The sequence below is a fragment of the Hoplias malabaricus genome, chromosome X1, assembly GCF_029633855.1.
Source record: "Hoplias malabaricus isolate fHopMal1 chromosome X1, fHopMal1.hap1, whole genome shotgun sequence".
NCBI classification, from domain to species: domain Eukaryota; kingdom Metazoa; phylum Chordata; class Actinopteri; order Characiformes; family Erythrinidae; genus Hoplias; species Hoplias malabaricus.
The window spans coordinates 4923679-4944369 of NC_089818.1; the positions used below are offsets into that span (position 1 = coordinate 4923679).

The 20691-nt window shown below is 42.3% G+C and overlaps 1 protein-coding gene across 1 annotated transcript in view; it reads right to left on the bottom strand.

The window, feature by feature from the left end:
- Window positions 1–20691, bottom strand: part of LOC136675860 (zinc finger SWIM domain-containing protein 5-like) — a 52455-nt gene that overhangs the window by 8019 nt on the left and 23745 nt on the right. The window contains exons 2-8 of the mRNA XM_066652643.1: window positions 9611–9967; window positions 7193–7341; window positions 6054–6204; window positions 4084–4260; window positions 3352–3528; window positions 2608–2754; window positions 1455–1592 (exon numbers count right to left, since the gene is read on the bottom strand). Coding sequence (XP_066508740.1) covers window positions 1455–1592; window positions 2608–2754; window positions 3352–3528; window positions 4084–4260; window positions 6054–6204; window positions 7193–7341; window positions 9611–9967 — 1296 coding nt within the window. The remainder of the gene's footprint in view (window positions 1–1454; window positions 1593–2607; window positions 2755–3351; window positions 3529–4083; window positions 4261–6053; window positions 6205–7192; window positions 7342–9610; window positions 9968–20691) is intronic.

The window sequence follows — 20691 nt, forward strand, 5'->3', positions numbered from 1 at the left end:
CTGAATAGAGGGAATACAAATGAATGGGCTAGAGCAAACAAATGGAAGAAACACAATGCACAAAGAGGTGCCAGGACGACCAGGGAGCAATTGTATGGTTTTTCATAGAGACACAAAGAGGAAGAGTGGAGTGAGAGAAGAATGGAGACGAGCCTGAAAGAGAAATAGAAAAATTAGGGTGTGAGAGATGGAGGTGTTTGGACTGCATGCCCCAGCTGTTGTTGTTGGTCCTCCTCAACCAGTTCTCTGACCTTAGGACACTCCGATTGGACGAGCCTTAGGGCCCGCCCACAGTGCCGCAATGGCCAGATGTTTCCAAAAGGCTTCCCAGCACACACATAAAAACACAATCTTGTTTTTATACACTGCCGGGACATATAGGTGTTATATTACATTAAAAACTCCTTTTATTAAGATTATAAAATACATAACATAAGGAAAAAGCTATGTTTGATATGTTTAGTATTTAAAATATTGAAATAGAGACTTTAAAAGGCCATTTTATTGGTCCTCTAGTCTTGTATTTGATTTATTTTTCTGTAAAATCATGGTATTTCTGTCTTAAATAGGTGAAAACTATATATAAAAAAAACCCACAAACACACACACACACTCACTAAAGCACTTTGGAGACCTAAAGCTCTCATGCGCACTGAAACAACAAACACACACACACACAGACACACACACAAACAGAACCAATCACCGTACCACTTGGCTGCATTATTCTGCAACACAATAGCTCCCTGTTGGTGTCTCACAATAGAAACACAATAGCCAACACTCTTCTTTTTTGACTGGGACTGGGCGAGGATGTATAGAATGCAAATGCTGATTGATTTTATACGTTTTACTCCTCGGTGTGGTCAGAATGACCTCTCTGCTACAATAGCTTCCCCCTACCACTGCTCTTGCAAAGACTAAGCAAACTGAATGAGCTGCTCACACAGAGGCCAGTGCATGTGTAAGAGACAGAATAATGGAATGAAAGTCTTAAAGGGGAATTGCACCACTTGTGATTTGATGTGGAATGGTTCATCGTAGAGAAACCTGACTTCTATTACTATCCAAAATGATCCACCGAACCTAGACATTCACAGCTGCGTTGATAATGGTAAAGTAGTGGTAAATCTGAAACAAAAATAAGCTTTCTTCATGGTTTATTTTAAATTACACCACCATGGATAAATAAATATAACTCAGACTTGAACGATGCCTAAAGCCTTTGGCAGCATATCTCCAATCATTTCATGTAATACATATTTGTGAGGTATGTTTAAAGCTATAAAACATGTTCTGACGAGATTCTGATTTTGTAGAAGCAGTGGAATTCCCCACTTTTAAGAAGTGTGAAAGGACAGCGTCCTAACCCAATACCCCCTCCCCTTTCTCACTAGACACACACACCTCCCCCCTATGGATCTTAAACACACTACCAGCCAATAACACTCTACCTCCGGTATCCATGGAGTTGTCATCTTCCACTCGACACGTCTCAGTAAGGGTGGCGAAAAGGCAGCCGATGGGGTCCAAGGGGTGGCCCACCCACCCCTCCAGATTAGTGGTGCTGGTCATCCCCCTCTGCAGCAGCTCTGCGCGTACACACACACACACGTTTCACTGAATAACAAGTGATAAACGATTCCGCAGTAGCAACTGGTAATTCATTTAACAACCATCCTATAAAAGGAGGTATAGACCAGGTTCCTTGTGCAGCTCATTTTAATATTTCCCCTGCTCTTACACACCTTCCTCATTGACTTGTTTAACAAGCCATACATGAGATTAAACGGTGTGTTAGAGCAGGAAAAACAAGACAAATACGCACTGAATATAAGGTAGAGAAATATAATATTTAGTTGTGTCACCATATGATACGGAGGGCACACGGGTCGACAGCAGACAATGCATGTTGACAAAGAGTGTTTCTGTTCAAACTGGGTTTAGTTCAGCTCAAAGTTTAATAATTAATAATAAAAAGGTTTCCCTAGTTATGGGTAGCATAACTTTTAAAACTGACAGTACCCTTTTCCATTCCAGCTTACAAACGCACAGAAACATGTAAATATTTTCACACATATTTTGTAGATTAGGTTTTGAGACATGGCAGATCCATTTCATGCCAAATTTAATGATTGGATACGTTTACAGCTACAGCATTTTTGATTTTAAGGCGTTCACGGCCTGCTGACAGTTTCTGTAGTTGATTTCTTCACAAAGAGCAAGACTACAGCCTCACCTGAGCAGGACGACTGGGCTTGGCATAGAGAAAGAACTAAAAACATCAAGAACATACAGACAGCAGCCATAGTAAAGTGATAGATTGATGATGTTTAGAGTATAACAACTATTATATATATCATGATTATCCACTCATATAAAGGTGTTATGTTTTCCGGAGTAACAAAGCCACACCACAAAAAGAGTGAGGTGTAACAGGTTGAACAGAATCTTTACAGCAGATAAGGCAAACCTCCTTAGAGCTTCAATAGAACACAATGAAGCTTTTGTAGGCTCTTGGCTACTTCAGGCTTTGGAACTTGCCAAGCAGATAAAGAGTGCTGTTAGGTCATGTTTAAGCTGTGTGCTTGTGTGTGTGTGTCTTACCTTTCTTCTGGTGTTTGTAAATGTCCAGCTGCCGCTGTTGCTGAAGCCTAAGCGTGTTAATGATGGCTACTGCCAACCGCAAGGCCTCCCTTGGGTAACCGTGGGAACGCAGGGCATCTACTCTGGCGCACGCCGTAGGCACGTGATCTAAAAAATAAGTCACATGGCAGTCAGCATGCCAGCGTCTCTTTCAGCTGTGTTTTTTTTCTAGATACGCCCTAATAGTCGGACCAGGCTTAAGCAGCAGAAATGGACCAAATCTTTTCAGAAGCTGCTTATTATAGCTCTATGATCCTGCACAAGTGGAATTAGAGAGCTTACAGTACTAAGACTAGGGTTCCTTAAAACTCAAACATGTAGATATCTGTAAAACTCTGCCTCAGTGGATTAGCAATAGAAGAAAAACACTGAGATCATTTTAAACACTGTACAAGGCAGCAGCTAACATGTTTTGAATCAACTAATACGCCATTAACATTAACACAACAGACACCATATAACCCCATAACAACACTTCCTCAAAGTGTACTACAATCTAAAATACTGACGAGTGAAAATAAAAATCCACTGTGCTACTATCTAATTGAAACAGCCCTAATGCTGTCCAGGTTTTTTACTTGAGGCCAGCTCTTTGAAACTGAAGACTATGATCTGTGTGATTGTCCAGACACAGCCTGTGGCAGCAGAGAGACAGGTATTGTACCTTCAATTCAATTCCACCCTAAGCCCATGTTTCATTCTTACCTAGCCACAAAGGCAGGCCCTGGGGGTTGAACAGCAGGCTCTCTCCCTCTCTCTGATAAGCAGGGGACATGTAGAAATCGCTGCTGATGATTCTCTGCAGGTGGCTGTCCTGCCAGTGCAGGTCACATGCTTCCATGGCCCGAGTGAACACTGTGCGTCTGGGCCTGGCCAGAGAGTCTGAAACAGGAAACACAGGGGAAAAAAACTGAAATAAATTGCACTGTACTGATGCTTCATGTACATTTTAAGCAACTGTTTGGGTTAATCTTTTGATGCCAAAGTTTAGTATTCAGATAAAAACCTTAAGATATTATTCATAACTACTATGAAGCAAATATGCATGTTAAACATGTATAAGAGAAAGGAACAAAAATGTATTCCAACACATGAACCTTATGTGGGGGTAAAATACCTCAAAACACAAGCATGGGCAAGAAATATGACACTTTTCCTTGTGCTCAGAAAAGATTGTTTACTCTAAACTAAGCACATGCATTCCAACAGCCAGTCTTATGTATTTTATCTTTTTTTTTTTTGGTGTGTGAACTGTTTCCCCAGTACTCAACCAGCTGTAAATATCCCTAATTTTAACACACACATTAAAAACAACCAAAAGGCCTATACCCATTAGTTTTCTGATATATTTATTAAGCATTCTTTTAAAGGTTCAAAGTCTCAAAACAGTGTGAGTGGGGGTCTAAACACAGGCTGAGTTGTGGTCAAAAGTCTGACCTTGTGCCAGGTTGCTCTGGGGCAAGGCGTTGGTGATGTTTGGCAACTCACTGCCATAGTTGCCGTCCTCTAGGGGGCAGATGTCCATATCTCCCCATTTCTTCAGCTGTTTCAGCCACGCAGTCTTCTCTTCACTCTTACAGTGTGGGTTCAACACGATACACACCCATAATGCACCTGCAACACAACACGAGGCGGCAATGAGACGCGGGGGAACATTACTAAGGAGTGGCTTGGAATATGTGGGAGAGAGCAGAATAAGAGTAAGAGAGAAAATGAGAAATTAAGCGTGAAAAATGTAAAAAAAATTAAATAAATAAATAAATAAATAAAAATTGTGATAACAATCACCCTATAGTCTATTATCATTATTATTTATTATTTTGTAGTTAAGATTTCCATATAAATATTGAAAAGTCTTCATGGTTAGGGTCAGACGTTGCATTTTCTGGAGCCAATATTATCACTGACGATTCCGAAAGGGAGAAAAGGGACAGAGTGCACAGGTCCCACTTCCTGTCCCTAAACAAAACGTAGGCTTTCATTTTTATTTGATTAACTGTTGTAGCACCGAAGAACAACGTACCAGACAAAGTGTGAGACAGACTTACACATCAGTACGGCAGAAACAATAAGAGCCTGGGACAGAACTGACCGCTTCCTGCAGCTTTTAATGGGTCTTAAAGGTGAAATGGAAAAATGAGCGGCTGGGGTGTAATGGAGAAGGTGCTAGTGCATCACTGTCAGCATGTGTCAAACACTGGCCTGTACGGAGCAGGAGATGTGGCAGGTGCTGGGCAGGCTGCTCTGCCTCCGCTCTTTTACAACTGTCAGCATCACACACACTGCTTTTCTGCAGAGAACAGATGGCTAGGGCTGCGTCTTTTTCCACCGCTGTCATTTACACCCTTGTCAAACCGGTGCTGATTGGCTGTAGTGCTAATAATGCCCACTGCTCCGGCCAATTGGAAGATTCACTGAAACCTTGACATGCCTGCTCTTTTATTAAGCGCTTTTTGTCAGCCTGGTAGAGCGTCATATATATATATCCTGGCATATATGTCTATTCTGGCATTTTAGGTCTGGCACTGGGAAAGCCATCAAGGTTGTATTTAAGTAGACACCACTGAGATCTATGAGAGCGCTGAAAAAAATTCAGATGGGACAATTACCTTTTGGGACCTTCAAGAATTAAGGAAAGGAATCTTGGAGGAGATAGACTAGCAGAGCCCTGCTCTCAAAGCCTCCTCAGGAAGTACTTCAATCGACCCTCTTAAATGGCCTGATCAATAGAAGGCAGTCTGAAAGCACATTGATCCCAATACGTTCATGGCCTCCTGACAGGTGAGTGGACAGACCTGTGCATTGACGTGCAGAATGCATGCTTGGAGACGCAGAGCTGCAGTCATGCCTTGGTGGAGATGTCTGGTCCGCATGCTCCAATCATGACGTGGATATGGACCAAAAGACTCTAATTATGAGCCAGTGAAAGGTTGACAATGTTGTAATGATTCCCTCTGGTTGAGTAAAGCAGTTCAGTAGAATGCTAGTGGTATGAATACTGAAATAATGATATTGTAATTACTACGATGAGTGGAACTGATCCTAAACTTTACATTATTTTGAATAATCACAGCTGGGCAATGTGACAAAAAATGTAATTATGATGTATCAAACCTCCCAATTTAAACTGTGACGATCTGCCTGCTTATATCTTTGTATCTACTGTTAAAAAAAAAAAAGTTATGGTCTTTTCTGACATACACAGGTACTCAGAATGATAATTGCTCCCAATTATCTTTCATCCACTGTCTGCCAAAGATGCTTTCTCAAATACTCCACAGGATATAAAATAAAACTGTAATAAAAAAAACACTTGTTTGAGCACAGCATGAGAAGAAAGAGAAAAAGGGAGTGCAGAAGTGAGATGCTGACAGTAATCAGGGTTAGATGTGGATGCTGTAACTCACCCAGTTCGTCCCACAGCTGCCGGCACTTGTCCGTCATGCCGGTGCCCTGCTGTCGCCATAGCGACAGGCGAGGGTCGGCCATGAACTGTTCGGTGATAAGGGTGAGCATGCGTGCACCGTTGGAGTCCCGCATGCGCAACATCTCTCGCACCTATAAAACAAACACATACAAGACGGAGAGTTAAATATACACACAGAGTCAATAACACAGACCCTTCTCAAACTTGAACAATTCTGTACAAATGTCAGAGACCACACTTCATTACTTTCCAATCAGAAGAGAATCTTGGTGGTGGGGGCTTAAAAAGGCAGAGTGTGTGAGTAAATGTGTGAGTGTGTGTCGCCCTGTGAAGGACTGGCGCCCCCTCCAGGGTGTATTCCTGCCTTGCGCCCAATGATTCCAGGTAGGTTCTGGACCCACCGCGACCTTGAACTGGATAAGGGTTACAGATAATGAATGAATGAATGAATGAATGAATGAAAAAGGCAGGTTGAGGTAAACAACCACAACATCTGTAAATCAAACAAGCATCTTAATTAATATACTAAACACCACAGGAATATATACAGAATCAATTTCAGATTACTTCCAGCAAAATTATTGATAATAACAGAAAAGCCATCCACACAATCCTGAAGGTTCCTAGTGTAAATAACATCTACATAATAAATGCTAGTGATTCTCTGTGCAATCAAGTGCATAGAGAGGGCCCAGATTTTGCAGTGGACTACTGAGGTGGACATCCGTATCACAGTGAACAGTGGCAAGTGAAAAAAAGGACTGCTTGACATTTAATTAAAGTGCATTGATTTAAATGGGCCTCCCAGGATTTCATAGCCCCATAATTTATCACAATAGCATCTTTAGTATCGAGCATCCCTTCCACTTATATGTATTCAGACACACACACACAGGTTTGCTTTTATCAGGACATGGGGTACTGCAAATGTATTATACAAAAACCTACATACACTATCAATACACCTATCTACATGTGTGTTTAAGTAAACATTCTGATGCCTGTTATTTTGCAGAATCCTAACTATAACAAAAATGTTCTTGCAAATACATATTTAACAATGGAGGACATTTAATCTGGAACCCCAAGCATGCACACACACACGCATACACTTATTACCTTTGCAAACATGGAGTTGAGCTGTTTTCCTGAACCGTAGTATCCTCCCTGGGAGAGAAACTGTTTAACCTGCTCTCTGACTTGCTCCTCATCCAGGTGCCAGCAGTTATCATCATCTATACTTGCTCCTGCTGTGGGATCCGGGGCCCCTAACACACAAACAGACACAAACAGTTTATTTATCAGGTTTATCAGAAATAACCTTCTACCTTCAGCAAGACCGCTCAGAATTCAGATTCAAGAAGCACACAATATAAAGAGTATACTACACACTCCCTCAGAAACACGCACAGTAACACCACCCTTTACATCGAATTACTCAAAACACTTCATTCTACCACAAGTGCTTAGAGAATAAACAATAAACTGTCTTGAGCAGTGTTTTTAGGAATGAAAGCTATTGACACACACTCTTCCTTATGCTGTGGGTCTCTCTGGATAATACCACTCTCTTAGTGACAAGCATACACTGATTTGGAAAGAAGAGAAGAGCAGGGAGATGGAATGCATTAGCGATTTCATCAGTTTATCGAGAGAATCTCACTCTATTTCCAATATGCCAATCCTCTTTAGGTTCACTCCTCATCTGTTCCCTAAGACGACTTACCGACATATTCTGCTCCGCTGACGCTCAGCTGAAAACCATGTGCACTTGTTGTTTTTACACAAGGTTAGAAAATGAGGTCATCCACAGAACTATGTTATATTCATGTCCCTTACCTATGACACAATATATTAGTAGACCTCATATAATCACTGTCCAAATAAAAACGTGTTTCCACCTTCATAACTGTCAATAAAAGTCAAGGTAATAAGATAGTTTGTCAAATATAATAGAGCAAATCATATTGTTGATTCCGTTCTTCTGCAATGGTACAAACATCAAATTTATGCACATACACAAATGCAGCAGTTACTCTTTATGGCCACCTGCTATCAGCTTTAAGCACCAGCACTACACTGTACGTCCTGTACTGTATATGTGGCTTTACGCCGTATAGTTCGTTACTGCTTGCAGACGGCTGACTGTCCTTGGCGCTTGTTTTTGTGTATGATAAGAGGATCCATGCTGAAGTGGAGATTATATCTTAATAGGCTTGGCTAGACTTACAGGAGCAATAACAACTTGTGGATTAACTTCACTGCAGTCATAAGAAGGATAGATTTATAAGCTGTAAGCATGCATACCTGCTGTGGAAGGACAAACAAAGACATAGTGTAGCATTACAATGAGGTAGTATTTAAACACTCAAATCAGAAATATTTTCAATAAGGATGTGCCAGGTTAGTGTGTTTAGCCATGAGAGGGCATGTAGTTTGATGATAATTTATAGCTCACTGAACCATGCACAGATTTCAAATTTCAAACAATATTGAATTTTATATATATATATATATATATATATATGTCGCAGTCACACAGCTCCAGGGACCTGGAGGTTGTGGGTTCGAGTCCCGCTCCGGGTGACTGTCTGTGTGGAGTGTGGTGTGTTCTCCCTGTGTCTGCGTGGGTTTCCTCCGGGTGCTCCGGTTTCCCCCCCACAGTCCAAAAACACATATTGGTAGGTGGACTTGGTGACTCAAAAGTGTCCGTGGGTGTGTTGCCCTGTGAAGGACTGGTAGGACTCACCACGACCCTGAACTGGATAAGGGTTACAGATAATGAATGAATGAAATGCGTCTTCCGCAACCATTAGGTCAGGGCTTATTTGTATTTAACAGAAAGTTGTTGTAGTGCAACTTGTCCTACAGGAAGAGAAAATCCTTTAAATTCTTGCCATGATTTTGTAATCAAAACATGTCCTACCTAAACCCTGTGTCAGTAAAGATCCTGGAGTTTTAACTTCCATAAAATGAACCAAAAGGAAACCTTAGCTCATGTGCTGAAATAGTCGCTAATGTTCCAGTGGAAGAGGAGAGAGGGAAGAAAAAGAGAAGAGACATCTGCTTTTCCTCACCTATCCACTTTCAGTATAATTTCAGGGACGTCTAAAGCACTGGACCACTAACATAAACCATCCAGGCAAATTTCAAGAGTAAAGAGCTTTACTTGGCGCAGTAAAAACCAGTGCAGTTCCATGACAGTGTCTTAAAAGAGATCATAATAAGATAGTGGTCTGGATATTACGTCTTATTGTTAAGCAGTGCGATTCTTTTGTGAAATGGTAAGTGCAACACGAGTCTGCATATAAAGTCAGGACACAAGCTGTTAATCAAAACGGTAACAACAAGATGAAACGTGCAGAATCAACTGTGAATTACTTGCACACATTTTCTCAAAGGGAATTTCAAATTAATTTAATTCCAGCCTCTAATCCACTCCATTGAAAAGGTATTATTAAAAATAAAAATAAATTAAGTCATAGACGTGTGAAAGTATGCATCACTGGTCAAGGCAAACAGGCAGCTATCCCTCACCATGCACTTGGTTGATTTCCGAGTTGGAGGACAGGATTTCATCGGCCAGTTTCTGGGCGGTCGGCAGCACCTCCGTGTGGTGGGCCGTGATGAGGTACTGCACCAGCTTCTGCAGCTGGTCCCGGTTCATTTGGAAGAGCGTCTCTGAGATGGGCAGGCGCAGTTTGACCTGCTCAGGCTTGCGAATGCGGTACAGTGATAGCGCCACCACATGGGCGCAGTAGAAAATGTCACGGTTGCCACAGCCACATGTCACCGAGGTAATTTTGCAACGGTCGAAGCTGATGGCCACCCGGTGTGTCGTTTCTGGCTCTGACTGAGTGGCTGGTTCTGTGACCGTCCCACTGAGGTGGAAACCTAGAGAAAGAAACAGTGAGAAGAAAAATCGTTGGTGTAAGTAACACAGCAATCAAAAACTGATCAAGGTATGTCTTAAATGGTGCACTATTGCTTATATCCCACTATGATTAAGCTAGCTGGGCCAGTATTAGCTTGTGACATTTCCGCTTGAGATTCGAGACAAAAATTTGAATAGGACTTCACAAGTAGGTAACCGTATCCGGATAAAAGGAAAGGCTCTGTAAGTAAATGTTATTCTAGCGCACACACTGTGAAAGTAAACTGATCATTTTAAGTCAAGCTGAGGGTGACCAGGGAAGCCTGCAATCCGAGACACGTGGTCACCGGAACCCTTCCTGATGGCCAGATAGTAAAAGGATACAGCAGTTACCACACTAGAGCTGCTCAAGCCATGCAGAACTTTGGCAGCCAAGAGTTAAGATGAAAAGAGCCAACACCATACGGGCCTGTGCAAACTATTCCTCTGGTTCAAGTGATCATTAAGCTATACCCAGAGGTCTCAAATTTGGATTGCTCGGTATACAATGGAGTTTCAACTGCATATCATTTGTATTAGAACTTACGAAGACTTGAGTAAAAATTTAAAAATTGCTAAATACTTCATCCAGCCCTAGTTCATGCACCACACCATAAGAGTCAGGGAGATTACAGTGCCCTTAAGGGATACCCAAGAGAGCAGAAATCCTTCTCTATGCACTCAGTACCCTTTGACCTTACTCTTCCCGAGGGCTGTGAATCCCTTGGGGAGATTCGTTTAGAGTCAGCAGACAATGAACGTCTGTAATACTGGGTCTGATGATAGGGGGTGCTGTAAAATCTCGCCCTGAAACATGTCCCCTGGGATGTGGGGGTTAACAGCAGGAGGAACTACGATTCTGGCGGTGAAGGGTGAAGAGGCCGAGTTGAGAGACGAGTAGAGAAAACTGCTTGAGTGCTTCAATACATTTTCAAAGCAAAATCGAGTCAGGAATATGAGGAAAAACTAACAACATTTTTTAACCTCAAGGGCAAAACAATTATCTTTTAGATAATGACGTAAAAGTGAGCTCTGGGGCAAGAATTTCAGTGAGAATATTTTATTAACAGTGTGTCTACAAAAATATATACGTTACATCCAAAAAGCCGATAGAACAGCTCCTCCCTGACTCCGACCTGGTGAAATATTAATGATGGAAGCCTGGAGAACAGGGGCTGAGTGAGGGGGATTACTGTATCACTCCAAACCATGGCAACCAACACCACTTATAACACCCAGGAGTTGGATTACCGCAACACAGAGACAGGCAGGAGAGATGTTTCACATCTCCAGCATCTGGACTGTGTTATAAAATATCCCAACACTCACTCACTCACAGACAGGGTAAAATAGGGGGCAGAGATTAACAGAGCGCGCTCTCTAGAGTCCAGAGTCAAGATGTTGGTACACAGGAGTCACGTTGTGAACGGCATTCCCCTAATCATCAAAGCTCAACATTACCGTAATGACTGTAGTAGACTGTCCTCCTCTACATATGTATTATCACTCACAAATAGAGTGTTGTCATTTATATAAACTCAATTGTGTTGGAGATACATACAGGAAAGTATACTAATAAGAAGCTAGTGCTCCATAACTAGATGTTAAACAGCACAGCAGCTGATTCAGTGATACCTGAGAAGGTATAAACCTTATAGCATTTAAAATTAAGTATATTTTGTGCATCAAAGTTGTTCCATTTCATTCCTTTACAGTTACAGTGGGCAGTTTTTTCCCAAACATCTGGGCCGGGTTTGCCAAAAGCATTCCAGAATAAAGAGGATTCCTAAGTGGTAGTAGAGTGAGCGTCACACTGAACCCTCTTACCAAGTTGTTGTTGAGTACTGAGCTCTAAGCGTTATTACTGAACTAAAGTATTTTATTTTATTAAACATTACGTGATTCCAAACATTGGAATATAAGAACCACCAGAATTCTCTGGTTAGGTCTGCGAGACTGGGCTGTCTAATAAGCCTGAGTGAAAGCTGGCGGATACTGTGCCAAATCCCACAAAGGGCTTTTCCAGACGAGTTCTTCTAAGAAAGGCGGACCCCACAAACCCCTCCTTGAGATTTTTCTTTCTTTTTTTTTTTTTTAGAAAAGAAATCCGACGTCCAATTTACTGCCAAACCCTTTCAGGCAGAGCCAGCAGCACAGAGGCACCTGATTAAGGGGAGTTTATGGTGATGTCTGTTTCCATTTTGATAAAAGACAACAAAAAGAGAGGGGGCTACTAACCCTATGTGTTGCAAATGACTCGAGCCACAATGGGGAGTTTAAAGCAGATCTGAGGGTAAACAAAGACGCAGAGGAGCAAGCAATGGAAGAGGAGAGAGGGCGCTCTTTATTTAAAGTATAATCTATTTATTAGCATTGTACATTACATGTTAGGACACCCCTTTTCAAATAAGTAGAGTGCAACCAAGTTTCTTTTCATCATTAATATGAGGAGTATAAGAAAAACACAGGCCCAGATGTTCCACAACTTTTTCCTGTATGACATGATAACAACCTGTACATATTTATCATGTCATACCTTGAAGAGTCCAAGATATCTCCACTAAAAAAACGCAAATGCAGTGAAGGAAGGGTAAAACAATGGTAGGATTGCTTCAACACACTCTTCGGCAGCCTTTTTGCAGCCAAACAGCTTTAACTTCTCAAAAGAACGCTGGATGAATACAGTGGCCGCAGCATATTTGCAAGGCCAACATCGAAATGCCTCGCCTGCTGCAGTTTATGCAAACTTCTGGAGTGTTTTACATTTCAAAGTGCCTTTGGCATTCAGCGTGAGCTAAGAATTCAAGCCTGTGCTGTCAGATAATGGAGGCCTGACTGAAAAATAAAGCCTCTAACGATGTATCGCAGGGCGGTTTGTTTGATAATACTTAACACAATGCTGATATCGTAGAAGTCTGTGATGTGCAAACGTCACTTCTTCGCCCTTACAGGGTGCTGTGAGCATCCTGGACAAAAAGGCAAATATGTTCAAAAGGGAACCATATTTGTGCCACTATGAAAGAACTACTGAAGTCCTGTCTTTATTGTGTAGTACAGATATAAGCATTCACAACCCCAATAAATACATCATAAACCAAAACTTACGGAGCTTAAATAGGAAAGTGGTTAATGGTTGAAATAGTTTAGTTGCTGTTCTTTATTTTTGAAACTTTACTGAACAATTAATTAATCAAATATTTGTGCCCAGCTATAAATATTTGGACACATGTGCCGTTAGAAAATTATCTGCAAGTTCTTACTACCTCTGGTTCAGTTAGTAACTCCCAAACATTGATCCCATGGAATATGAAAGCATACTGCTTCAGGCTGCACCACCCACTACACATTCTGTATTTGCGGTTGCTGAAATGGCATTAATCTAAAGGTTATAAAAGAGAAAATGCTTTAAGAACAGCACCCCATCTCTTCCCTCTGCCTGCCTCCACCATGCTGATGCTGCTCTAAACCACTGTTTATCAGATGTGCTGAGGGATGACTCAGGAATTCTCAGCTGGAGAAGAGAAAAATGAGCAACAAAAACAGGGAGGGCGAGAGAAGGAACAATGAAGGGAATGGAAAGAAAAGAGGAAAAAAGATGTGAGATGGGTGAGAGAGAGGAGTGTAAGTGAGAAGGCAGAGTGTGAGAGAGAGTGAGAGACTTAAGAGGCCTGGCAACCCAGCAGGAGTCATTGTGCTTGTCAATGGTCTGTTCAACATAGAGGATGATACTGTACAAACAGTAATGGCACTAAGCAGGAGGTCAGTTCACTCACTGGCCTTGCAACCCACCTCCCCAGTGTTTAGTTCTTGACATCTCTGCTTCTGGTGAGGTGGATTACACACCTCTACCCATATCTGTCTCTCTCTTTCTCATCATTGTTTTCACTATATTAAAGCTACCCCCCCTACACACACACACATACATACACAACCACAACAAAATGTGTGTGATGAATGTGTTGTGTGTTCTTCAGCAGGTGCTATTGGGAACACAGCCTCTCTCAGCTGGTGAGAGTGAGAGGGCCTGTCAGTTTTTGGTGTTACAGAGGAACCCATCGGCTCATGTGACAGGGGAGCAAGAGGAGAGAGGCATCTGCCACAGATGGATGTGAAGGGTCCTTCTTTTCTTTCATTATCCCTCACTTCACTTCTCTACCCCCACCCCGACCCATTCTCCACATGCTTTTGTTGCTCTGCTGTGGCACTGAATGCTCCTCTACCATTCTCTCCACGGCTGCTCTTTTCACAACGACCTCTGAGACTGTCTGAGAGAGAGAGAGAGAGAGAGAGAGAGAGAGAGAGAGAGAGAGAGAGAGAGAGAGAGAGAGAGAGAGAGAAAGGGGTTCTTGTGTGGGTGATCAGCCTGCTCAACTGGCTTGTTTAAGATACACAAGGCTGATGCCAGAATAGATGACGCCAGTGTTTACATGAAACTAACTGCAAAGACGGAGAAAGGAAAAAATGCAGCATGCACAGAGACACACACACACACACAGTCACACAGACATCAGTGAAATTAGAGGAAACGCCAGGAATGAACTGAACTCCAGCTGCACTCAGTGGCTTACTATGATATTTTTGCGTGTGAATTCTAGTCTAAAATACGTTGCATATTTACAGAAAAAGTGGCTCAATAGGAATGCAGAGCTCCACACTATGGAATTTGTAGTATATTGGATAATTTCATAAAGAACTTTTATTGAATCAAACTCTGAGCTCTCAAGTTATCACTTGTTCTTTCATTAAATATTAACTACATTCATATAATTACCATATACTGAGCTGACTATGAGAAACATTTAAGAATTTGAACATCATCACGCATGGCTCTCACACAGTGTAAGACTGTATTCACTGTTGTATGCTTGGAATGTCTATGCGCATATATGAACACACACACACACACACACTCTTAACCATATTAACCATCTCGGCTCCAAGGATGAAACTCATCTTAAATTTACATTTACACACAGTATATCTCCATACGTTTCTGAACAGTTGATATGAGTCTGAATAGTTATTAATGTTATTAACACAGTACTCAACTGAATTTGGCTCAGAACCACAAGTATATATTTTATAAACATATTTTCACATGACAAAAGCTCAGAGAATTCTCTTGAAACAGAAAGAGCCTAGCACAGCTCATCCCCAAATAGTTCTGGCCCTCAAGCAGGACGTCTCTAGGGGGAGTGTGTGTGTGGGCTTTGCCTTTATCCAAGTCCATATGAGAGCGGAGGCCTTTTCCCAGAGTGCTAATCTGAACGCCACGCTACAGTGCTAAGCTAACAGCATCACAACACATACTAGGTCATCCATGCGCAGGTTCACACAGTTTGTGTGAAACGGCAGCAGCCATGGCCCCGAACGCTCTGCAGTTGCATGGCATCTGTGACTGGCGTGGCCAGCGTTTGTATGTGCAACCATCATAATTAATCTGTTGTCAGTGGCCGCTAATTCCTGCCTGCTTGGCTTGTGCTCTCAGAGTCAATTTGAGCCGGCCCCTCTAGTGGCCATCTGTTTGTGAGGGGGTAGCTGAAATCACTGCGGGCATTGGAGGAACCACTTAAACACCATTTCTGATCAGGGATCAGTAGGAAAGGAAAGACCATGAGAGGGAAGGGGAGTGATATAGGGGGAGTCCTTCTCTTATTCACTCATTCATTCAATCCCACCCTCTCTTGGCACCATCTGCCACCCCTCAGGCACGCCCACAAAGAGCCATCCAGCCAATGGCAGCCAAGTCCCTCCCTTGTCCTACAGCATTAACCCCTCAAACCCCTAAGCTTATTAGTTACTATACTACAACACCAAGATGCACTACAGTTATGAGAAGTAAGATTTAAAATGCTGAAATTCGAGGTTAACCTATAATCAAACACTCAGTTAGAACAGGACACGCACCCAAAGCCCCTCCCCCCCGTCCCACCTTCCATCTGTCCCGGCAGCAATACGGTTAACACCGCACCCCCTCCAACCACCATCATCTATCTCCACACAACAGACATGAATATGCACAAAGCCACACATTGAGGCCCGGCCCTGGGCCCCGATGGCTGCTGGGATAATAAAAGGCTGATTGATTCATTCGAGACGGCTCCCGTGCGCCCCTCATTTGTCATGATCGCTCGCAACTGATTCCTGATCTGCTGAATTGTGTGGCATAGAGAGACAGCAGCGCGTGGGGCTCAATCAGCCTCCTTTCAGCCAGCCTGCAGAGGCCAAGACGTATGGAAATATCAGATAAGGCCCCGAACGCAGGGGCACTATTACGTCCAGCCATACACACTGGGCAGCAGCTGACTGGGGGGGGGGGGAGATCCCTGCTCTTTACTGGTGTAATTAGTGTGCAATAATGGAATGAAGCTAAATTGTGGTGAAAGTCGGGATAAACACTTCTTTAAATGTTTTCTCCACAGCTCAGTGAGGTGTGGCTGATCAACAAAAGTATACAATTTATATATTTAACATTCTGGGATTGAAAAGTTAACACAAAACCAGGTCAACGAAGTTTAGTCTGTGGTGTTTATTCATCTGCAGAAGGCAAAGAGCCTTGAGATGAGACGAAGACAAGAGAAAGAGCGAAGGAATATTGGGGGTGGGTAGGGAAAAAGAGAGAGATAGAAAGGAGGGGCTGCTGGAGGAGGAGATGAATCGTGCATTTGGACGGACCGTAAGCAGCACCAGATGTCCCGCTCCAGATAAAAGCGCATGCACTTGAAGTGAAACCATGCAGAATGGAAAAAGGGGGATATCCTTTCATTGTTATTTCTGTCTCAAGGTCTTCTTGTGTTTGCTCTAAAAGGACACTGCATATGCATACGGGCCCTTTCTGTGGTGTGCTCAGATTGGCTCTTTGAAGGAGGATGCTCAGCGCTTATGGAGGTAATGGAGGTCCTGCTCAGTGACGTCTCTCCCAAGCACAGATCCTTCAGATGAAGGCCTATTTCCTCCTGCACAGATGTAGCAAATATGCTACTCTGTTTGCCAACAAACACACAAGACACTTGATGAACCTGTAGAAGGGGGATTTCCCAAAGCAGGACTTTGGCGTTAACCTTATGCCCAAAATGATAGTGGATCAAGCTGTACAGACAAGATGTACTCTCTTGAGATGCAAACCCTTTTCTATATACGGCTTGAGGAGCCGGTCCAGTGAGATTTGGAGTCCAGCATGGGAAACGAGAAGATCTACCTCTGAAGTGAGGTTCCAATGGTCTACTGAGCAGTGAGCTGAAGAAACTTAAACTAAAGGCTTTTTGCAATCTTCTGATGTCTCTCACAAGTAAAAGACAAATCAGAACTTGAAGCCCCCTTATTGTTGTTAAAGGTGACATTCACAATTTTAATCTAAAATCACTTTATAAAAGTCAGAATGTTTCTTCACAGTTTTATAGTTCTACAGTCTGTTTACATGCTGGAAACCATTCTAAATGTTTATGAAGCTCCAGTGTCAGTAAATGGTCTTGATCCGATGTTAGGCTTTCGCTCTGCTCATGGCAGAGAAAAGCACATGGAGTGGCTTAGACAAAGGAAAGATCTCCAAACGCTGAAAAGCACAAATTGAGATGATGTTGTTGCTTTATTCATCCTCCATTGGTAGGTAGTATTGATTCATTTTTGTTGTTTCAGAAACAGATAGAAAGTGCTTAACAACTTGACAACAAACAACAAAAACTGAGTTTCTGTGGTAATTCAAAAGTGAATAAAAACTCACAAGTTAATCTTCAGCCACATAAAAACACCAGTCCTTTTATTTTCCCTCAAACACATCATTCCACCTTAAACTACGCAAAGCTTCTGAATGAGAGACAAGCACTTCACCAGAACGGTCACCGTTGCTTTTAACGTTTTTGCTTTAGCTGCTAGTGTCACGTGGTAAATCACGTGAAAAAAAACACAGCCACCAGACACTCCTCCAACTTTCATGGTTCTGTTTTGCGAAAGGACGTGGACAACAGCATCCAAAAGTTTGCAAATAGTTCAGGGTTCAGAAACATCCCATACTGCACTGCCCAGAGGAAAAAACACTATTAGTGGCTACAAGTATCCATTAATTAGCTACAGTGAATAAAGTAAAAGCCTCACAGCTACAATAAACTGACATGGAACATGACTAAACTCTTGGGACAGGAGAGAATTGGATAAATTAGATTTTCTGACAAACTGTCCTCTTACGTTGTCAACCTAGAGAAAAAGAGAGACACCAATTCTGCAATGCTAATTCCTTTTGTCTTACGAAGCATCGACTAGCTAAGGAAAGTTGAGTCGCATAGGAATACCTGACAGATATAAAGGTCACTGGTTTGTTTTACACCGTGATCACAGGCTGATGACTAAACTCACTATCAGTTTGTGTATTGGCTGTCTTTGTCCAGCACAGCATTCTCAACTCTGCGACACATTGGCCTTTCGCTGCCATCACCTCAAATCAGAGCTGAGATTAATATGTGAACATGTACGAACCATCTGCTCGCCTACAATTGACAAGCAGCAGTAAGGCAGAGCACAAAAGGGCCTTTGGAGCCACATTAACCCCAGAGCATCACTTATAGCACAGCTAGCATCAGCACACGCTACTCTGAAAAAGTTTGGGGGCACACCCTTATTCCTAATTGTTGTACACCGAAAAAGCAGGAATGTGCGCATGTGAATATGTTTCTTATTTAAATGAAAATGTCATTACTGCTTGTTGGTCTTGTTCCACTTTCAGACCACTGCAAACGCAGCCAATGATCAACACCGTAAAATTTGGCATGGGTTTTACACTGGAAGCCTTCCCTGATGCAAGCCTCCCGTTAAAACAAGGCTTGGGACTGGCACCACAAATGCACAAGTGACATCCCAGTTGCTGGGTAGCAGACACACTCAAATCCACACAGACCTGAGATGAGCCTCAAACCGAGGTCCCCCAAGGTCCTGTGGACCAACTGCTGCAGCATAATTATCATCATTGTTAAGTACAGTACATTTCAGGAAAAATTCATTGATAGATTTGTAGATTAAACCTGGACACAAGTGCACAAAATGCATAAGAATTCGACAAATCTGTGAGATTCCCTTGAGTTGAATGTGTTATATTATTGTCAACAAAGGTAGCATGCTAACCTGCTTTTAAAAGTTAGAAATATTTAGAACTGTACACACTCTGCAGAACATGGGTGGCTGAGGAAGCGTGCGTTTCCTCATACAGCACCAAGATAAAACCTATTGCTCTCTCTCCCTCTCTCTCTCTCTGTGTGTGAGTGTGTGTTAAAACACATGTGCCTTTGAGCTGCTCCACTCCCACTACATTCCATCTTTAACTGATTCCTACGAGAAGCTTGGACTATGGTTTGCCCCGCAGCCGTAAAACAGGCATCAGAGTATTTAAAAGAGAAAAAAAAGGCAGAAGAAAGAAAAGCAGCATAGAAAGTTTGTGTGTACTTTAAATTTACATCTACAAAGTTACAAAAAAAGTCAATATGTGCCCAGGGCTCGTCCAAGCTTCGCTAGCACTTCCTTATGACTGTCTGAAAGTTAACTACTGTCTCCTGCTCTTAACCCTCCTCCCTTTTCTCGAAGCTCATCAAGCTGGAGACTATCTTGGCTGCATCCATTAAAAAGCTACTACACCAGCATCACCAATCAGGCCCACCGTGTCTTTCCGTGCATAAAATGCTCATCAACCCGAGCTAAGCATATGGACAAGGACAAAAAAATGGGGGGGGGGGGGGGAGCGGGGCAAAGCACATAGACAAACAAAGCGTTCGGGCTCAGTAAGCACTACATAGCTCAGCTTGGCTGCTTTACACTGATGAAACCCTCAAGGTGCATGTGTCGCTCACACAATCAGCTTCGCTGGCCAGTCTCTTATTACCAACTCTCAACCCGCCTGCCCTTTCTTTCTTAAACTTCTCCATTGTCTGTGTGCTCTCCCCCTTCATCAGCTGGGCCTTCTAAACTAGCATAGCTCAAGCATAGACTGGTAATATTGCTATGTATTGTATGTGATGTGCCATACAATACACTGGATCATACATATAGGTGCAATTATTATATTGGTTAGAACTGTGTAGTAACAATGGTCTGAGCTGTAGGTTGATGTGAAACATGTTGACATTTTTTGGGCATTACATTAACAACATATCCATCCATACAAGTGAAAGTGGATGTATTAAGAGGTTTACATGATTAACCTATTACGCTTTTTAATAAATTAAGCAAAATACGGTGTTTTTAAATAATATGGGCCCTTTAAAACACACTGGGAAACAAATCAAGAGTGCAGTAGGCTAAATTAAAATACAGTGTAATGTTCACTGCTGCAACAGACTATAATCAAACAGTATATTAAAATGATTTCATTGCTTTGATGCGACATGATTAAAGTCTGACCTACATTAGTTTGACTTAAAATTATTCACATGAACGCTTTGATTTGTTAAAACACTGGCAGAGTCTCAAAAACCTCACTTGGAACATCTAAAATAAGTGAAGATGCTTGCAGCACAATAAAAACAACTGATGTTTCAAGCTCTTATCCATTTGTGATATTAATATCACCAAAGGCCAATACTCTCTTAATGATGATTACCAAACCGTAGATATGCACAACCATAGCATGCACTCCCCTCCTTAATCTGCTGCTGACCTGCTTTATTCACCCCCAATCCAAACCCACCCCGCCCTGCCCGGCTGCCCGCTGGGCCCTGGGTTCCCA